This window comes from Mobula hypostoma, chromosome 8 (assembly GCF_963921235.1).
Source record: "Mobula hypostoma chromosome 8, sMobHyp1.1, whole genome shotgun sequence".
Lineage (NCBI taxonomy): Eukaryota > Metazoa > Chordata > Chondrichthyes > Myliobatiformes > Myliobatidae > Mobula > Mobula hypostoma.
The window spans coordinates 80,505,884-80,525,291 of NC_086104.1; the positions used below are offsets into that span (position 1 = coordinate 80,505,884).

Here is a 19,408-nt window from a genome sequence, read left to right on the forward strand (position 1 = left end):
GAGGTCCACTGCCTCTCTTCAAAGAGGGACATGGGAATTCCCCAAGCATTCTGATCAAAAGGCAACTTACATCATCAAAAAATAATCAGGACAGCTGGCTTCTGGTTAAAAAGAAAAATTCAGATATTCCCAAACATATGATTGGGTTTATTTATTCTTCCATTTTTATTGTTTAACACTAAAACAAACCAATGCCCATTCTTAAGCAGAAACCATCCCTTAAGTCTACTTTCTCCATTATTCTGTGTATTTGTAGAGTGCTACTGAGTGTATGAAGTCCACCAGCATGCGATGAAATACCGTGTTATTTTGTAGTGTCCACTGTGTGGCAGAATGCAAGATTTTTGCTGGTTTTATAATTCCCCATGTATAAATCCCATTTGTGCATTGATTACCACAGGAATCCCACTGTTGTCCTGCAAGTTAAATGTTAACTGCACGGATAAACAAAGTGCAATGCCATGCAATTACTGACTGACTGCATTTGACTTCTGCTCAAGTCAGAAGTAGGAATAATGTCCAGCAATCCAGTGTGCATTCATGATTTTGAAAAACATGCGAAAGATGTCCTACCCAAAGCAGTCTATGATTATTACTCTTCAGGAGCAGATGACCAACAGACCTTAAGGGATAATACTGCTGCTTTCTCCAGGTAATTTTGAAGTAGGAGAACATACAACATATTCATAAAGGATAGTTTTTCACTCTATTTGGAAAAATGTTGCTGTGTTAATCTATAACAATTTTCTAAATCTGCAAACATCAGGAACCATTTGTGTTTTGTATTCTAACAGTAAATCTGCAAATCATTTTTTAGAAGCTCATTGGGATGAACATTACTGCTTTTGTTGAAGTGCTATTTATGAATGATATTACTCAGTCTGCTTTCTTAACATGAGCTTAGGCTATTATTGTAGCTAGCTTAATGCTATACCATATTGGCTATAGAGAAACTTTATGTGAAGGTGATGAGAGGGAAGATTCATACTCTGGGTTACTTGCACCAGTTTACAGCTTTGATCTTAGAATGCAATTTTGATTTGCGATTTGAACTTGTAAGGAGAGAGCAGAATGGAAATCTTGGCCCAAACATTGGGTTGCTGTATAATGCTCAGTTTTTTTCTGCTGCATGATTCATTTCCAATTTCCCCATTGATCCTCACAAATTTTTATCGATGCACTATGGAAATTTCCTATCTGGGTGCATAGTAGCTTGTTATAGTAACTGCGACCACAAGAAACTGCACAGAGTTGTGGACACAGCTCAGGACATCCCTCTTTGGATGGTATCTATACCTCCCACCGCCTCAGTAAAGCAGATACAAAAGCCTGAAAGCATGTACCACCAGGCTCGAGCAGCTTTTATTCTGCTGTTATAAGCCCACTAAATAGTTTCCTGGTGCGATGTCGGACTCTTAACCTCACTATTGATGTCATTATGATCTTGCAAGTTATCATTTACCTGCACTTTCTCTGCAGCTATATTGCTCATTGCTACTGTTTGTCCTTGTACTACCTTAGTACAGTGCGTAATGATCTGATCTGAATAAACAGTTGCTTTTCACTCGATCTCAGTACTTGTGAGCAATAAACCCATTCCAATGAAAATAGCCAAGTACTTCATCGAATGCCCAAGCTCTCTGATTTTTACTTTGGATATGAGTCTTTGATGGTTCATCGCAGGAAGGAATCTGGATTTGAGCAGCGGGAGCCCGATGATGAGTATAGTGCGTCTGGCAGATACTTCCACTGTTTCAAACTTCTGTGGCTCACACATATGAAGTCTGTTTATGTGGGATTTAAAAGTCTCCTAGCTGAATAGATCCAAGTTAGTACTGAGAATCCAATGTGAGTAGTTCCATCTTAATTTAAGTACTTAATTGTCTTTCTTTTGGGATCCCAATGCCATCTGCCACACCAAAGAGCATCTACCTATGATGCTTCCAAACAGGACTTGATTGACCTGCCTCACCATTATACCTTTCCAAAACTGATTGACCTCTCCCTGATCAATAAGACACCGTGACCATCACCTTCACCCCCAACAAGTGATCCTACACTTTTTCCAGATAACCAAGCATATCGCACAGTCCACACCTTCCATAACTATTAAGCTTTCTCTTAATTCCCCAACCAAGCCCACCCACACCACATCCTATCTCCTGACGAACACAGCTTACTGTTCCCTGGTCTGACTTCCAGTGCCTCACCCTCTCCTCATTCCTTATCCCAAACTTCTTTAGCCTTGGTCATCTCTTCCCTCTCAGCCTGTGGACTTAACTTCATGAAGGAATGGTCTTGACTGTGCAGCTCCTGCTGCTTGGGACCTTGAGTATTTAAAGGGAAATAAATAACTGTTCATGACAATCAGCTGAGCGGTTTATATAGCCTAGCATAATTCGCTCTGGAATCACGATTATTCCCCTCTCAATATTCTTTTCACTTCCCATTGTTTAAATCTGCTTCACATCTCAGATTCTGAATTTCACAATGGCTGTTCTGCCATTGGTCGTACTGCTGCCAGCCCTGATGGCCCAACCTCACCTCTCATGTTGCTCTGCCCTGGGTGGGTATCTTGTTTCCTTGCTTGGCACGGACTTGCTATGATCCAGTGAATCCTGAACGCTGTCACTCTGGCAGAACTTATGTAGTCGGAAATAAGTTTGATTGCTATCATCAAGCGCCAGAGAACTGTTTCATTCACCACCTCCAATATTGATGGGGAAAAGGAGAGCACAAGGATAACCCATTTAGTGTTAGTGACCAAAGACATATTTCTATCCCTTTTTCCTTATTGCTGACTACTGCCCTACTAATACCCCTTATTACTTATTATTGCTTCCTTTAAACCAATTCATACTGGCTCACTTTTCTAATCTTGGATGAAAAAGCACAATTAAAATTATAACAATAGAAATAATTAAAGCCTAAATAGAAGATAGAGGGGAATGATTTAAAGTGGGCCTGAGGTGCAAGTTATTAATAAAGAAGGAAGTGACTAAGTGGAATAAGCTGCCCGAGAATCTGAATGAGATTAGGTGCAATTACAACACTTAAAAGTCGTTCAAACGGATTGATGAACAGGAAAAGTTTAGAAGTACAGTATGCAGGTCAACTGCAGGCACATGATACTGGCAAAGAAAGACGCTATGGTCAGCACGGATGAGTTGGGCCGAAGTGTTATAGAACTCTGTGACTCTAACTCCCTTGTTCCAGGAACAAGTGGAGGTCGACAAGAATGGTCCCAGGAATGAAAGAGTTAACATACGAGGAGTGTTTGATAACTCTAGGCCTGTACTCTCTGGAGTTTAGAAGAATGAGGGGGGAATCTCATTGAAACCTACCGAATATAGAAAGGCCTAAACATAGTGGATGTGGAGAGGATGTTCCCTATAGTGAGGGAGTCTAGAACCAGAGGGCAATGTCTCAGAATACAGGGACACCCATTTAGAATGGAAATGAGGAGGAATTTCTTTAGCTAGAGGGTAGAGAGTCTGTGGAATACATTGCCACAGACCGGATTGCAAGGCTTGATGGAATGGCAGAGCAGACTCAATGGACAAAAGGCCTAATTTTGCTCTTATATCTTATGGTCTTATGGACCAACGCTGCTGAGAGAGTTTGCGATTACCTTCCAATTCAGGAGCTGCAGTGGAGAGCAGGGTTCATTACTCTGCCTGCCTGTGACATGGAATCGATCAACCGAAGTCCGTAAGCTTGTCAGTGCTCAGGAACCAATTTGTATTCTGTTACGTTAATGTGTCTGCAGATACACATCTCGTCTTTATATTGGTTTATAGATTTTACCAGATGTTTGCTGCAGTTTAGATGTGTTTAACTTAACAGATCTTTTTAAGTGCTTGCTCACATCACTCCACTGTTGGCAGAAGTTAGTAACTCCTTTTTCCAGCATCAACATTACCAGTTGGGCCAGAAGCGCATCATTAACAGAGAGAAAGCAATTAGGGGTTCACTGAGGTGGTTGACTTCCGTTGTGTACAAGGGGTCATTGAATGCAAACATGTAAACATTAAGACACCAGAAGCAGAGCATTTGTTAACAGGAAGTAAATTAGTCCGCTGGTCAGTGATCCTTAGAAAATCATATGGTTGCAAACCAGTTGTTTCCCTGTCTTCATCACACAGCAAGCAGCCATTATTTTACACTATTTATCATCATTATTATTAATTATTACACCTATATTTGACTAGTAATTAGAAGTATTAATCATTACATATTTGTATTACCCTATGACTACTTATATCAAAAAGGTTAGAATTAAATCATCTCTGCATAACTGCGTCTCGGCCTGATCCTTAGGATCACCAGAATGTTCAGCAAACACATTTTTCTACTTCTTGCATGATTTCAGACAGGTTAGATTGGTGATATTGATATAGTATACAGACTCTCGTGTTGTGGCAGTGTCATGAATGTTGGAGAACTTCACCACCCAGAGGTCCACACCTGGAAGAAGTTCAGGAGGAGCTGCCCATTTGTCAAGAAAGGGACAGAGAACAAAAAGGTCTCAGTAAAATTTCCAAACTGAGCTTCTAAGTTTGTCTCGATAGCTTCGTCTGTCTATATCCCTATAACAGTTACACACATGCTCTACAGCAGTCATCCTTACTGGTACATTTCCACACTGTCACAAAAGAAGAGCTAAAACACAGACCCAACTGTGTGCAAAAGCCTGATAAGGCAGGCTTGAATCAAACCAAAATTAGATTAAAGGTCAAGGCTTAAAAAGGGTATTACACTCTATATTAGCAGAGACAACTTGCATCATCTTCTAGTTTTTACATTCTATCTGTTCCCTCAAGACACTCCCTCAATGTTGAGACTATTACTCATTGACAACTTTATCATGTGCAATTGGATTTAGGTGGCTTCTTCCCAACCCTTGGTGCTGTTGGGAAGGACACTGGAGAGCAGAGACTATTTCTAACTCACCTGTCTGCATTTTTCAGATGGCAAATCTGCCCACGTGTTCTTAGGGATGTGTCAAGCGTGGACTTATCTGCAACTATCTTGGGGCAGAGAATTAGCATGCCAATTTGTGTTTCTGCTACAGCTATGCAACGGATGGCACATCCAGAAGGAGAAGTGGCAACAGTGAAAGGTAACTGATATTGTTGCCAATACATTAATATTCAAAATAGTGAAAGGTAATTGATGTTGCTGCCAATACATTAATTTTCATTTTCATTACTACTTTCCACATTAACCAAATCTCTTTCATTTTCAATTATCTGATTGAAATATTTGAAGTTGGTTACTTGGAGTTTCTTCAAAGTTGCAGTGAAGTGCAATTCACTTGGAAGTGAGCAAACTAGCTTGGAAGATCCATCAACTTCAAGCACATAAATTAAAATTCCTTGGTGAGTTTACACCAAACACGTCTAGTTGTGGGCCTTGGAGCAGTCCTTTAAGAATTTATCCATTTTCTTTTCCAACAGTGTTTAGAAAGTCATAAACATTGCTCAACTTTCTTGACTCAAGGCAAATGATATTTCTTTGATAATATTCGGATGACTGAGCAGGACCTTGAGAAAAAGTTATTCCTTAAAATGAGCACAATTTCCAACACATGGTGCCCACAGTAGACACCTACCTCACAGTACAAGGTTTGTGTTAACACTTCATGTCTATAGTACTTTGTGTTGTCCTTAAGGAAGTGCTTGTGTGTCAGTCATAATTGGAGGCTATAGCCTCCCGTGTCAGATTTCATGAGTTAAAATTCTAGGGATTCTACCTACCATGAAACCTACAGGTAAAATCTGGTGGCATTAACTTCCACCAAAGTAATGCTGTATATGAAGCAGAGACTTGCAATTCTGCCTTGGAGTCAAAAACCAACAGAAAACCAGATGTGGAAGGGGAGAGTAGTAAGGATGAGGAAAGAATTATGTAACAGCAGAAAATAGACTAGAGATGGTTCTGGTCTTGACTATAAACACTTCAGTAAGACTTCATTACCATTAATATCTCATTGACAATGAAAATTAACTATTAGCGTGATTTCTTATTCCATATGGTCAAAAGAAATATTGGAGAACTAAAATATATGTCAATTATTTAACTTTTTTTCTTTCCTTCAGATTTCTCTTATAAATTCAGCTCCCAGCACTCTTAGTTTGTTTTCTATACTTGGCTTGACTTCAAGCTTTTTCCTGGCACTTTCTGATTCAGATATTACTCAGCTAAGAATCATTCAATGAGAAGACATTCATCGTGTTCACACAGAATTCAGCGTTACTGTAGAGCAGAGGTTCCCAACATTTTTTTATATGCTATGGAGCCTTACCATTAGCAAAGTGGTCCGTGAACCCCAGGTTGGGAACCCCTGCAGAAATTGAGATGATCTCTGGGTATTTTGCTGACAGCAGACTGCAATAGAACAGAAACTGCTGGATGTACTCTGCATGACAAGCAGTGTCTGTGGAGGGAAAAGGAATTGTTGGCATTTTGGGTTGAGACCATGTATCTGCATTTGCATCTCTCCGTTAAAGATGATGATGTCCGTGAGTCACTGTAAGACTTCCACGAGTCAACAACTGTCACAAAATGGGATCAGATCAAGTATAACATTTGTAATTTTCCTTCTCACCATGGATCTGTTCTACAGTGGTGAGCTATGTCCATTTCTCTGTATTATCTGTACAAAAATGCATTTTAGAATTGTAGAATCAGACAGCAATACAGTATAGCACAGATGCAGGACCTTTACTCCATTAAGTCCATGCTGACTATGGTTTCCACCCAGATATCTCCAACTTCCTGCCTTTGGCCCAGGTCCCCAAAGCCTGGGATCATTGGGATCTCTTCTGGGGAAGGTATGACCTGTAGAAAAAGGATGGGTTACACTTGAACCTGAGGGGGTCCAATATTCTTAAGGGCAGGTTGGCTGGAGTTGTTCAGGTGGGTTTAAGCTAACTTGGCTGAGGGATGGGAACTGGAGTGATAGTGCTGAAAATGAGGTAGTTGGTTTACAAACAGAGGCAATGCGTAGTGAGACTCCTAGCAAGGAGGGGTTGATGAGAGGGCGAAATTGCAGTCAACAGGATGAGTTGCAACTTAAAAGGTGGACAAAATCGAGAAGGGTGAATACAGTACTGGAAGTGTTATATTTGAATGCATGCAGTATACTGAATAGGGTAGATGAACTTGTAGCACACTTACAGATTGGCAGCTATGATGCTGTAGCCATCATTGAATCATGGATGAAAGAAGGTTGTAGCTGGGTGCTTATTGTCCAAGGATACACATTGTATTGAAAGGACTAGCAGGAAGGCAGAGGGGGTGGCGTGGCTCTGTTGGTAAAGTCAAATCAAATCATTAGAAAGAGGTGACATGGGGTTGGAAGGTGTTGAATCATTGTGAATAGACCTAAGGGGCTGCAAGAGTAAAAAGACCCTGATGGGAGTTACATACGTACCTCCAGACAGTAGTAAGGACGTGGTCTACAAATTAGAATGAGAGATAGAAAATATATTCCTACAGGGCAATGTTACAATAGTCATGGGAGATTTCATTATGTAGGTAGATTGGGAAAATCAGGTTGGTGCTAGATAACAGGAGGGAGATTTTCTAGAATGCCTATGAAGTGGCTTTTTAGAGCAACTCTTAGTTGAGCCAACTAGGGGATCAGCTATTCTGGATTGGGTCTTGTACAATGATCTGGAATTGATTTGAGAGCAAAAAGTGAAAGAACCCATAGGGCCAAGTGATCATAATATGATCAAATTCACCCTGAATTTTGAGAAGGGGAAGCTGAAGTCAGATATATCAATACTACAGTGGAGTAAGGGAATTACAGAGGTGTGAGAGAAGAATTAGCCAGATTTGATTGGAAAAGAACACTGGCAGCAATGATGGCAGAGCAGCAATGGCTGGAATTTCTGGAAGCAATTCAGAAGGTACAGGATATATACATCCCAAAGAGGAAGAAGTATTCTAAAGGCAAGATGACACAACTGTGGCTAACAAGAGAAGTCAACGCCAATATAAAAGCCAAAGAGGGCATATAATAGAGCAAAAATTAGTGGTAAGTTAGAGGACTGGAAAACTTATAAAAACGAACATAAGGCAACTAAGAAGTCATTTAGAAGGAAAAGATAGAATACAAAAGTAAGCGAGCCAATAATATTAAAGAGGATACCAAAAGTTTCTTCAGATTCAAAGAATAAAAAAGATGTGAGAATGGATATTGAACCGTTGGAAAATGATGCTGGAGAGGTAGTAATGGGAGAAAAGGAAATAGTGGATGAACTGATTAAGTATTTTGCATTAGTCTTCACTGTGGAAGACACCAGCTGTATGGTGGAATTTTCGGGTTTCAGGGGTCATGAAATGTGTGAAGTTACCTTAACTGGACAGAAGATTCTTGGAAAACTAAAAGGTATGAAGGGACATAGGTCACATGGACCAGATGGTGCACATCGCAGGGTTCTGGAAGAGGTGGCTGAAGAGATTGTGGAGGCATTAGTAATGATCTTTCAAGGATCACGAGAGTCTGGAATGGCTCCAGAAGACTGGAAAATTGCAAATGTCACTCCAGTCTTCAAGAAGGGAGGGGGCAGAAGAAAGGAAATTATAGGCATGTTAGCCTGACCTTAGTGGTTGGGAAGGTGTTGGAGTCGATTGTTAAGGATGTGGTTTTGGGGTGCTTGGAAGCACATGATAAAATAGGCCATAGTCAGCATGGTTTCCTCAAGGGAAAATCTTCCCTGACAAATTTGTTGGAATTCTTTGAAGAAATAACAAGCAGTATAGACACAGGAAAATTGGTTGATGTTGTATATTTGGATTTTCAGAAGGCCTTTAACAAGCTATGAGCCCATGGTATTACAGGGAAGACTCTAGCATCGATAGAGCAGTGGCTGACTGGCAGGAGGCAAAGAATGGGAATAAAGGGAGCCTTTTCTGGTTGGCTGCCAGTGACTAGCAGTATTCCACAGGGGTTTATGTTGGACCCAATTCTTTTTATGTTATATGGCAAGAATTTAGATGATGGAATTGATGGCTTTGTTGCAAGGTTTGCAGATGATATGAAGATAACTGGGGGGGGGGGGCAGGTAGTTTTGAGAAAGGAGAGAGGCTACAGATGGATCTAGACAGATTAGGAGAATCGGCAAGTAAGTGGCAGATGACATATAGTGTTGGGAAGTGCATGGTCATGCAATTTGGTAGAAGTTATAAAAAGTCGACTATTTTCTAAGTGGAGAGAAAACACAAAAAAACTGAGGTGCAAAGGACCTTGCGAGCTCTTGTACAGGATTCCCTAAAGGTTAATTTGCAGGTTGAGTCTGTGATGAGGAAGACAAATGCGATGTTTGCATTTATTTCAACAGGACTAGAATATAAGAGCAAGGATGTAATGTTGAGAATTTATAAAACACTGGTGAGACCTCACTTAGAGTATTGTGAACAGTTTTGGGCCTCTTAGTAAGGATGCACTGAATAATGGAGAGAGTTCAAAGGAGGTTCACAAAAATGATTCCAGGTTTGCACAGTTTGTCAGATGAAGAGTGTTTGTTGGCTCTGGACCTGTATTCACTGAAATTCAGAAGAATGAGATGTAACCTCATGGAAACCTATCGAATGGTGAAAGGCCTTGACAGAGTGGATATGGAAAGGATGTTTCTTATGGTGGGAGAATCTAAGACCTGAGGACACAGCCTCAGAATAGAGGGGCATCCTTTTGGAATGGAGATGAGGAGGAATTTCTTTAGCTAGAGAGTGGTGAATCTGTGGAATTCATTGCCACAGGCATCTGTGGAAGCTAAGTCTTTATGAATATTTAAGGCAGAGGTTGATAGATTCTTGATTGGTTAGGGCATGAAGGGATATGGGGAGAAGGCAGGAGATTGGGGCTGAGAGGAAAAATGGATCAGCCATGATGAAATGGCAGAGCAGACCCAACGGGCCACGTGGCCTAATTCTACTCCTATATCTTATGATCTTATTAAGCCCTGTAACTCCATATGCTATTTAAGTGCTTCTTAAATGGCACTATTGTACCCGCCTCAACTACTTCCTGTGGCATCTTGTTCCACTTAGTCATCACTCTCTGCATGAAAATCTTGCCCCTCAGGTCGCTTTTAAATCTTTCCTGACTCACCCTATGTCACAACCACGGATTCAGCAGCGCAGTAGATACGGGCAATTGCGCTTGCAAATTTTCACGTGTCAGGTAATTATTATTTAATTGTGATAGTATTTAACTCCATTCTGGTTGTGGTAGTGCTTGTCAAGACTTGGACAGAGCATAGCAATGCTTCGCTGCTGTTGGTATTTGGCCTTCCTTGAGATATTAGACTTTCAAATCAACTGACTCTGAAGACTAGTGGTATTCGTTTAATGTTTAGATGTTCTTTTCAACCGCAGTGTAGGCTTCGTTTTCCTTTGAGGGTTTTAGTTAACGGCCCTGTTTGGCCCTAGCATTTATTGTTTTATTTTCCCTTTAACACTGTTCGTATTAAAGTCTGTGAACTATCAACCTGCTTCAGTGTCTCTCACTCTGCACTTGGGCCACATCCAAACCGTGGTGACACTCTAAACCAATGACTCCTAGTTTTAGACTCCCCTATCCTGGTGAAAAGACTATTAGCATTCACCATATTCATACCTCTCAAAGTGTTATATATTTCAATATGGTTGCCCCTCATTCTCCTCTGCTCCATGGAATGAAGGCTTAGCCTAGCCAACCTCTCCATATAACTCAGGCCTTGTAGTCCTGGCAACATAGTTGTGAATCTTTTCCGCACTCTTTCCAGTTTAACAACTTCCTTTCTGTACATTGTATTCCAAGTGTGGCCTCCCCAGTGACTTGTGTTGCAACTGCAACATAATGTCCCAATTCCCAACTCTGACAGATGAAGGCCAGCATACCAAATGCCTTTTTCACCATTTTGTCTACCTGTGATATTGATTTCAATAAATTATGCTCATGTACTCCTAGACACCCTGTTCTATTACACTCCCTGTTGCCCTACAGGTGATTGTGCAAGTACTTCACTGGTTTGACTTTACAAAATGCATCACCTCACATTTATCTGCATTGAAATCCATTTGCCACTCCATGGTCCACTTCCCTAACTCATCAAGAAACCCAGTAAACTGCAATAATCTTCTTCACTATCAACAACACCTCCTAATTTTGTCATCCTCAAACTTACTGATCAAGCTTCGTGCATTTTATATCAATGACAACTAAGAAGGGTCCCAACACTGGCAACTGAGGTACACCAGTAGTTATCAGCCTCCATTCTGAGAAACAATCTTCAACTACTACCTTCTTCATCCTATCTTCAAACCAATTTTGAATACTTCCAATTAGTTCTCCCTGGGTTCCATGGGACCTAACCTTCCAGACCAGCCTACCATGTGGGACTTTCTCAAAGGCCTTGCTAAAGTTCAAATAGACCACCACCACTGCCCTGCCCTCACCTACTTTTTTGGTTTCCTCGTTTTCAGTGGGATGGTGGGTTTCCTCTGTGAACTGATATGAATGGCAGTACATGAACTTACGAACAATACAAAACAGGGGACAAGAGTAGACAATGCGACCCCTCAAGCCAGTCCTACCATTCATTATGATCATAGCTGATCTACCTTAGTTAGGCCTCAGCTCCGCTTCTGTGCCAGTTTGCCATTGCCCTCCATTCAGTGATCTTTCAAAAGTTTAACTACTTTCTTGTCAATGATATAGCCTTTCAGGAATTTGCCACCTCCTGCGAGGAACCACCTTAGCCTATTTTATCAAGAAGCACCTAACCGCAGACTATTTCTGAAATGTTACATCTGTATTTCCTTAAAATGTTGTCGGCTTGGTGGTTGAATACGGATGAACATTATTAGCCTCATCATTATTTCGACAGTGAATTCTGTCCCAGTGCAGGCTCTCTCTGCAGTACGTTCGTTGGTCATTTGAAATGGGAAGTATAAAAAATGAAAAACAAATCACATTATCTCTGCAGGGGAATAGAGAGAACCCTAGGGAGGAAATTGGTAAAACAGATTAAAGTGTTGGAAGTACAAAGAGGGCCTGAGGGATGAACACCCACAAAATACTAAGCATGATAATAAAACATTCATACAGTATTGTGACAGCAAAATAGTGCACCAGGGAGTAAAACCTTGAAAATCTTAAATTGGCTGCAAAATTAAAGGTAAAATAATTAAAATCCCAAAGGAATATTGTTCAGAAGTGTTTTTATGCAACAATAATACTGATTTGACTTACTCTTTTGTAGTATATCCAGCAGGGCAATTGATTTTGAGCTCAGTGGGTTTGATTTGAAGGATATTATGTCTGCGATCCAATGGTCCTAAAGAGGAAATTTGCAGAAAATCCATGAAAAACATATGGAGGCTGGTACATCATAGAATGAGCACGTGAAAAGGGCAGCAATACTGACCCTGCAAATTACAGGCCAATGCCAAACATTAATAGAGTCATAGAGTCTTAGAGCAATGTAGCACAGATTCGTTCTATTCGGCTCAGGAATCCATTCTAGCTATGGTGCACCTATCCACGAACTTCTTAAATGAAAGCTTTCTAGCTGTCTCAACAAGTTTGTTTGGCAGCTCGTTCCATAACTTTCCCCTCAAGTCCCTTTTAACTCTTTCCTGTCTCACCTTAAGTCTATGCCCCCTAGATTTGGACTCCCCTACCAGGGTGAAAAGACTGTTATCGTCTACCTTATCTCTGTCTCTCATAATTTTGAACATTTCTATTCTCTCATTCCTCTCATTTTCCTATGTTCCAAGGAATAAAGTCCTAGCCTGGCCAACCTCTCCCTATAACTCAGGCCTTCTGGTCATTGTAAATCTTTTCTGCATTCTTTCCAGTTTAACCTTGTCTTTTCTATAACAGGGTGATCAAAAGTGTACACGGTATTCCGAGTGCCAGCCACTTATATAACTGCACAGAATTTCCCAACTCCTATACTCATTGCTAGGACTGATGAAGGCCAGCAGGCAAAATAACTTTTACACCATCCTATCAACTGGTGAGACCACTTGCAATGAACTATGCACTTGTGCTCCTGTTCCACAATGTTCCATAACACGCCCTCATGCATTGCCATTCATAGTATAAATCTATACTGGTTTGACTTTCCAAAGTGCATCATTTCACAATTATCCATATATGAGGAGGGTGCTTAAAAACTTACTGCACAGAGTACAGGTCAGGTATGCTCCAAAGGACAAGAATGGCAAGGTAAGAGAACCCTAGATGTTGAGAGAGGTGATGAATTTAGTCAAGAAGAAAATGGCAAAGTATGTAAAGCTTAGGAAGGTAGAATCAAACAAAGCCCTTGAGGATTATAAAGAAGCCAGAAAAGAACTTAAGAACGGAATTAGAAAAGCCAGGAGAGGCCATGAAAAGCCCTTGGCATGTAGAATTAAAGAGAATCCCAAAGTATTCTATACCTACATCAAGAGCAGAAAGGATTGCCAGGGAGAGGGTAGGTCCACTCAAGGATAAGGGGGAAACGTTTACTTGGATGTAGAAGACGTGGAAGATGGGGTGAGCTTCTTAGTGAGTACTTTACATCAGTATTTACCAAAGAGAAGAATGTGGAGGATAGGAAGATCAGTGCTGAGTATTATTGATATGCTAGGGCATTTTAAAGTAAAGGAGGAGTTTGTTGTGTTGGGTCACTTGAAGAGCATAAAATTGGATGAGTCCCAAGGGCCTGTTGGGGTATACCTCAGGTTATTGAAAGAGGTAAGAGAAGATATTTCAGGTCCTTGATCAATATCTCTCTAGCCACAGACAATGTCCTGGAGGACTGGTGAGCAGCTAATGTTTTTCCATTATTCAGGAGAGAACCAGGATTAATCCTGGAAACTATAGACTGGCGAGTTTCACATTACTGGTAGAGAAGTTACTGGAGAGAATTATTAGGGATAGGATTTATGAGCATTTTTGAGAACCATGGCCTAACTAGTAAGTGCCAGCATGGCTTTGTGTGGGGCAGGTTGTGTCTTGCTAACTTGATTTAGATTTTTGATGAAGTCACGAGGGTGATTGATGAAGGCAGAGATGTGCATATTGTTTACATGGATTTTAGTAAGGCATTTGAGAAGGTCCTTCATGGGAGCTTCATCCAGAAGACGAAGATACATGAAATCTATGGTGACTTGGCCATTTGGGTTCAGAACTGGCTTGCCCATAGAAGGCAGAGGGTAGGGGTCAAAGGGACTTATTTTAGTTGGAGGACTGTGATTAGTGGTGTTCTGCAGGGATCTATACTGAGACCTCTTCTGTTTGTGGTGTATATCAATGACCTGGATGAAAATGCAGATGGATAGGCAGATTAATAAGTGGTTGGGTTAGTAAGTTTGTAGATGATACGAAGATTAATGTGTTGTGGATTACATAGAAGACTGGCAAAGACCCTTAACAGTGTTGGTGAGCAGAGGGATCTTGGGTCCAAGTTCATATCTCCCTGAAAGTGGATGCACAGATTGATTCAGTGTTTAAGAAGGCATATGGCATGCTTACCTTTATTAGTTGATGCACTGAGTTCAAAAGTCAGGATGTTATTTTGCAGCTTTATAAAACTCTCATTAGACTGCATCTGGAGTATTGCATACTGTTCTGGTCACCCTGTTATAGGAAGGATAGCGAGACTTTGGAGCAGGTGCAGAAGAGGTTTACCGGGATGTTACCTGGATTAGAGGGCATGTGCTGTAACGTGAGGTTGGACAAACTTGGATTATTTTCTCTGGAGCATCGGAGGTTGAGGGGAGATCTTATAGAGGTTTATAAGATTATAAGGCATAAGATATAGGAGTAGGATTAGGCCATTTGGCCTGTCGAGTCTGCTCCACCATTTCATTATGGCTGGTCCAATTTTCCTCTCAGCCCCAGTCTCCTGCTTTCCCCCCATATTCCTTCATGCCCTGACCAATCAAGGATCTATTAACCTCTGCCTTAATTATACATAAAGTCTTGGCCTCGACAGCTGCCTGTGGCAAGGAATTCCACTGATTCACCACTTTAAAGAAATTCCTCCTCATCTCCATTCCAAAAGGACACCCTTCTATTATGGGAGGCATAGATAGATTAGACAGACAGTATCTTTTTCTCTGAGGGTTGAAATGTCTAATGCCAGAGAGCATATGTTTAAGCTGAGAGGGAGTAATTTCAAAGAAGACATGAGGACAAGTTTCTTACAGAGAGAAAGGCGAGTGCCTGGAATGTGGAAGAGGCAGATACATGAGAGAGCTTTAAGAGATATTTAGATGGGCAGATGATATGAGGGAAATGAAAGGATATAGGTATTATCTAGGCAGAGGAGATTAGTTGGGTTGCCCATTTGATAGTAACGGGAAGAGGGCATATCCTGGATGGTATGGTTCTTCATAATGGACTTTGCCTTCCTGAGGCATCACCTTTTGAAGATGTCCGTGGTAGTGGGAAGGCTATTGCCCATCATGGAGATGGCTTGGTTTACAACACTCCACAGCTGTTTTTCCCTGATCCTGTGCAGTGTCCCTCCATAACAGACAGTAATACAACCAGTTAGAATGCTTACCACACTACAACTGTATTAACTTGCCGGAGTCTTTCATGACATACTGGTCGGCTATATTTCATTAGGAGCCTGAGGAGATCATATGATGGGCCCAGTATAGAAGTTCAGAGATGTTTACACCCAGAAGCTTGAAGCTGTTCACCTTTCAACTACTGACCCCTCAATAAGAGCTGCTGTGTATTCCGAATTCCCCTTCCTGAAGTCTACAGTCAATTCCTTGGTCTTACTGATGCTGAGTGTAAGGTTGTTGCAGAGACACCACTCAGCCAGCTGATCTGTCTCACCACATTACACCTCCTTGCCACCATCTGAGTTTCTGCCAACAACAGTGCTGTCATCTGTGAATTTATAGACGCTGTTTGAACTGTGCCCAGCCACACAGTTATGAATGGAGAGAGGGAGAGTAGAGCAATGGGCTAAGCAGGCATCCTTGTGTGTGCCGGTGTTGATTGCCAGTGAGGAGGAGATCTTATTTCTGACTGCACTGATGGTGGTCTCCCAGTGAGAAAGTTTAGAATCCAGTTGCAGAGAGAGGCACAGAGGCCCAGGTTTTGAAGCTCTGAAGGTGATGCATTTTTACACTTGCTGTTACTTTGGTTTGCTTATTTAACATTCTCATCTGGCTTAGTGCAACAGTACCTCCTCTGATTTAAAACCAAAATGACTCTTGAATCCCTCAACACTTCAATGGTTCAATGGTTTCATTTTCTATCAGAGAATATATTCAGTACAGAACCTGAAATCCTTACTCTTCGTAAACATTCATGAAACAGAAGAAAATCTCAAAGAGTGAATGACAAAAAAACATTAGAATCCCAAAGCTCCTTCTTCCCCCTCCCACGCATAAACAGCAGAAAAGCATCAACCCTCCCCCTTCTACTCCCCCACTTATTTCAGCAGGAAGCATCAGTGCCTACCACCCACCAAGCAAGCAATAGTAAAGCCCCCAAAGAGATATTATGAACTGCAGTTCAACAAAAATCATTGTTCACCCAACAATTCGACATGCCACAGAACCTCTCGCTCTCTCTCTCACTAACAAGTCACAGAGAAGTGTAGCCCCCTTTCACAGTGAGAGGAGAGACCACCAAAAACAAACAGCTTACTGTTATGATGTTACAGTCACTTGAATTACAAATGCACAAGGGCCGTGATCAGATTTGGAAGTGGATACAATGGAATGATTTTCCTCTCTGTGGATTGCACATTGCATTGAAATTGCAAGAGGTTTAATATCGCAATTGAAAGAAAAGCATTCAGCAGACTAAGATCGTTAAACGAGTTTGTCTTCAAGATCTCCGTCTGTTGTCATGAAACCATTTTTTCTGGTGTGCAGATTACATGCAAATGATGGTGGGTGGGAATCTGGGGTGGGTAATTCATGTGCCCAACGTCCATGTGGCATTGACCATCAGTGATAATTGCCTGAGGCAGATATCAGAGTGGTCATCGCTCCCAAAGGGTAAATAAGAGGTTCCTACCTTCAAGACAGATCATGCTTGGAACATATTGGTGGTCTGCAGCAGAACTTGTCTGTTGGGTTCTCCAGTGACCCATCTAAAGTAGGCCTTTTAATTAACACAGTAACTGGTCTGCACACTCTGAGTAAGGACTGCTGTGAAATGGAGTCCTGCACTATTTGGGAACCGTGCATTCAATCAGAGTAAATGAGACAAATGGCATATTTACCTGTGACAGCAGGGTATTAAACCTTTATGGCAACAGGGAAAATTTACAAGGGTGTTGCTAGGACTGGAGGACCTGAGTTATAAGGAAAGATTGAATAGGTTAAGACTTCATTTCTTGGATCATAGAAAATTGAGAGGAGATTTGATAGAGGTATACAAAATTTTGAGGAATATAGATAGGGTAAATGTACGCAGGCTTTTTCCACTGAGGTTGGGTGGGATTACAGTTCATGGGGTTAAGGGTGAAAGGTGAAAAGTTTAAGAGGAACATGAAGGGAAACTCCTTCACTCAGAGGGTTGTGAGAGTGTGAAACGAGCTGCCAGTGCAAGTGGTGCATGTGAGCTCAATTTCAACGTTTAAGAGAAGTTTGGATAGGTACATGGATGGTAGGGGAATGGAGGGCTATGGTCCGGGTATGGTTCAGCACAGACTAGATGGGCCAAAGGGCCTGTTTCTGTACTTTCCTAAGACCCTATGACTCTAAGTCTTTCTGAGCCATAGAGAGGGAGAATTCACATTGCTGTGGTGTCCTTCACTCTGGAATGGCTAAAATATTTTGACAGGCAATGAAGCACTTCTCAAGTGTGATCACAGTTGTATTACAGGAAATTAGCAGCTACTTTGGGCTCAGCAAGGTCCCATGAAGAACAATGTATTGATCCCAGGTAAATATTAACCATAATATTGGAGATAACTCAGTAGAGTCTTACATCCTCCTGAGATAACAAGATGGCCTGCAGTTAAATGTTTTATTACAAGGCCAGCAGGTCTAAAGTGCAGCATGCCTTGTGACTGCACCAGCAGTGTTTGCCTAGATTTATATCAGAAAATATTAGCACTGTATGTCATTATGCAATGTTCGTTTTAGTTTTGCCTAGAAAAATATACAGATATCTTGGCTATAAGTGTGTAACCCTGTGAGGCTGACTGTGCCTGGCCACTTTTCAATCACAAAAATAAATATCCTTTAGTAATTTAGTGGTTAAATACGATCTATTATGTTTAATTCATAATTAATTACGGGCAGTTCTCCAAAGTACCTGTAATAATCTTCCTTGTAGTGCAATTTGGAAAGTGTGGGATAGTTAACCACAAGGGGGCAGTGAAGCACTGTGTACAATTGAATTTTAGCAAGTCAGGCAGCGTCTATGGAACGGAATACATAAATAGACAAGGCAGCCTGAAACATTGACTGCTGAGTTCCTCCAACATTTTGTGTGTGTTGCTTAAGATTCCCAGAATCTCATGTGTAGAATTGAATCTACCTGCTCAAATAATCTTTCAGCAGAGGATACTGTTTGTGCCTGTACAGACTCATTTTCTGTGCACCTGATTTCTTCAAGTATATCCTTCTTAGTGACTATTATTCACTATGTTATCTTTGTCTGTCCAGGCAGTACAGTCCACATTCTCAATAAATTAGTATATTTTTGAAAGGCTTGTCCCTGTTTACTTGCTTATGGGTTGCTGGAATCACTGATAAATATGCTGTAGCTAAATTTTAATATTAGCTGTTTTAGAGTTACAATAGAAATACAACTTACTGCTGATCAGTGATTTGAGAATAGTCTGATGGGGTATTTGTAGACATTTGCCCTGGGCTCCTACTCTTTTGTCTCGAGACTAGTTTACTCAGATAGTTATGGTTCAAATGATTCGATTTGATTTCACAAAAATAATTGTTATTCTAGTCATTAAACACTGTACCGTCCACATCTCGACCAAATAATTGGTCCTCAAAACCAGATTCATGCAACAGTAATTCCGAGCAAAGGGCCTGGTGAGATCAGCCTTTAGGTTTTAAAAGATGCACACAGTATGGAATCATTGTTGGGCTACACACCAATCTAACAGAGAGGGTGAAATACCAAGGGATATTTGATAAAATAGAGCTGATGGCAAGATTTACGATTGGATGGGATTATGAAATCGGATTCAAAACATGCTTGCTGTGGTTACGCTTTGAATATTTACAAAGGGGATGGGGTAACTTACAGAGGTGGATGGCATCATGAGGACCATGGATAAGGTGAATGGCTGCAGTCTTTTTCTTCCCCAGGGAAGGAGAGTCTGCAGCTAAAAGACATGGGTTTAAGTTGAGGGGGAAAAGATTTAAAAGGAACCTGAGTGGAGACGTTTTCACAAAGAAGGTGGTGAGTATAGGG

At 41.1% G+C, this 19,408-nt stretch overlaps 1 protein-coding gene across 4 annotated transcripts in view; it reads left to right on the forward strand.

The window, feature by feature from the left end:
- Window positions 1-373: 373 nt before the first annotated feature.
- Window positions 374-19,408, forward strand: part of hao1 (hydroxyacid oxidase (glycolate oxidase) 1) — a 65,745-nt gene continuing 46,710 nt past the window's right edge. For 2 of the 4 annotated variants that reach the window (XM_063056192.1, XM_063056195.1), the window contains exons 1-2: window positions 376-652; window positions 4,971-5,122. In XM_063056192.1, the coding sequence (XP_062912262.1) occupies window positions 516-652; window positions 4,971-5,122 (289 nt within the window). In that variant the 5' untranslated portion in view covers window positions 376-515. Of the gene's footprint in view, window positions 653-4,970; window positions 5,123-19,408 lie in introns of all 4 variants that reach the window. The other 2 variants (XM_063056194.1, XM_063056193.1) reach the window with 2 other exon arrangements.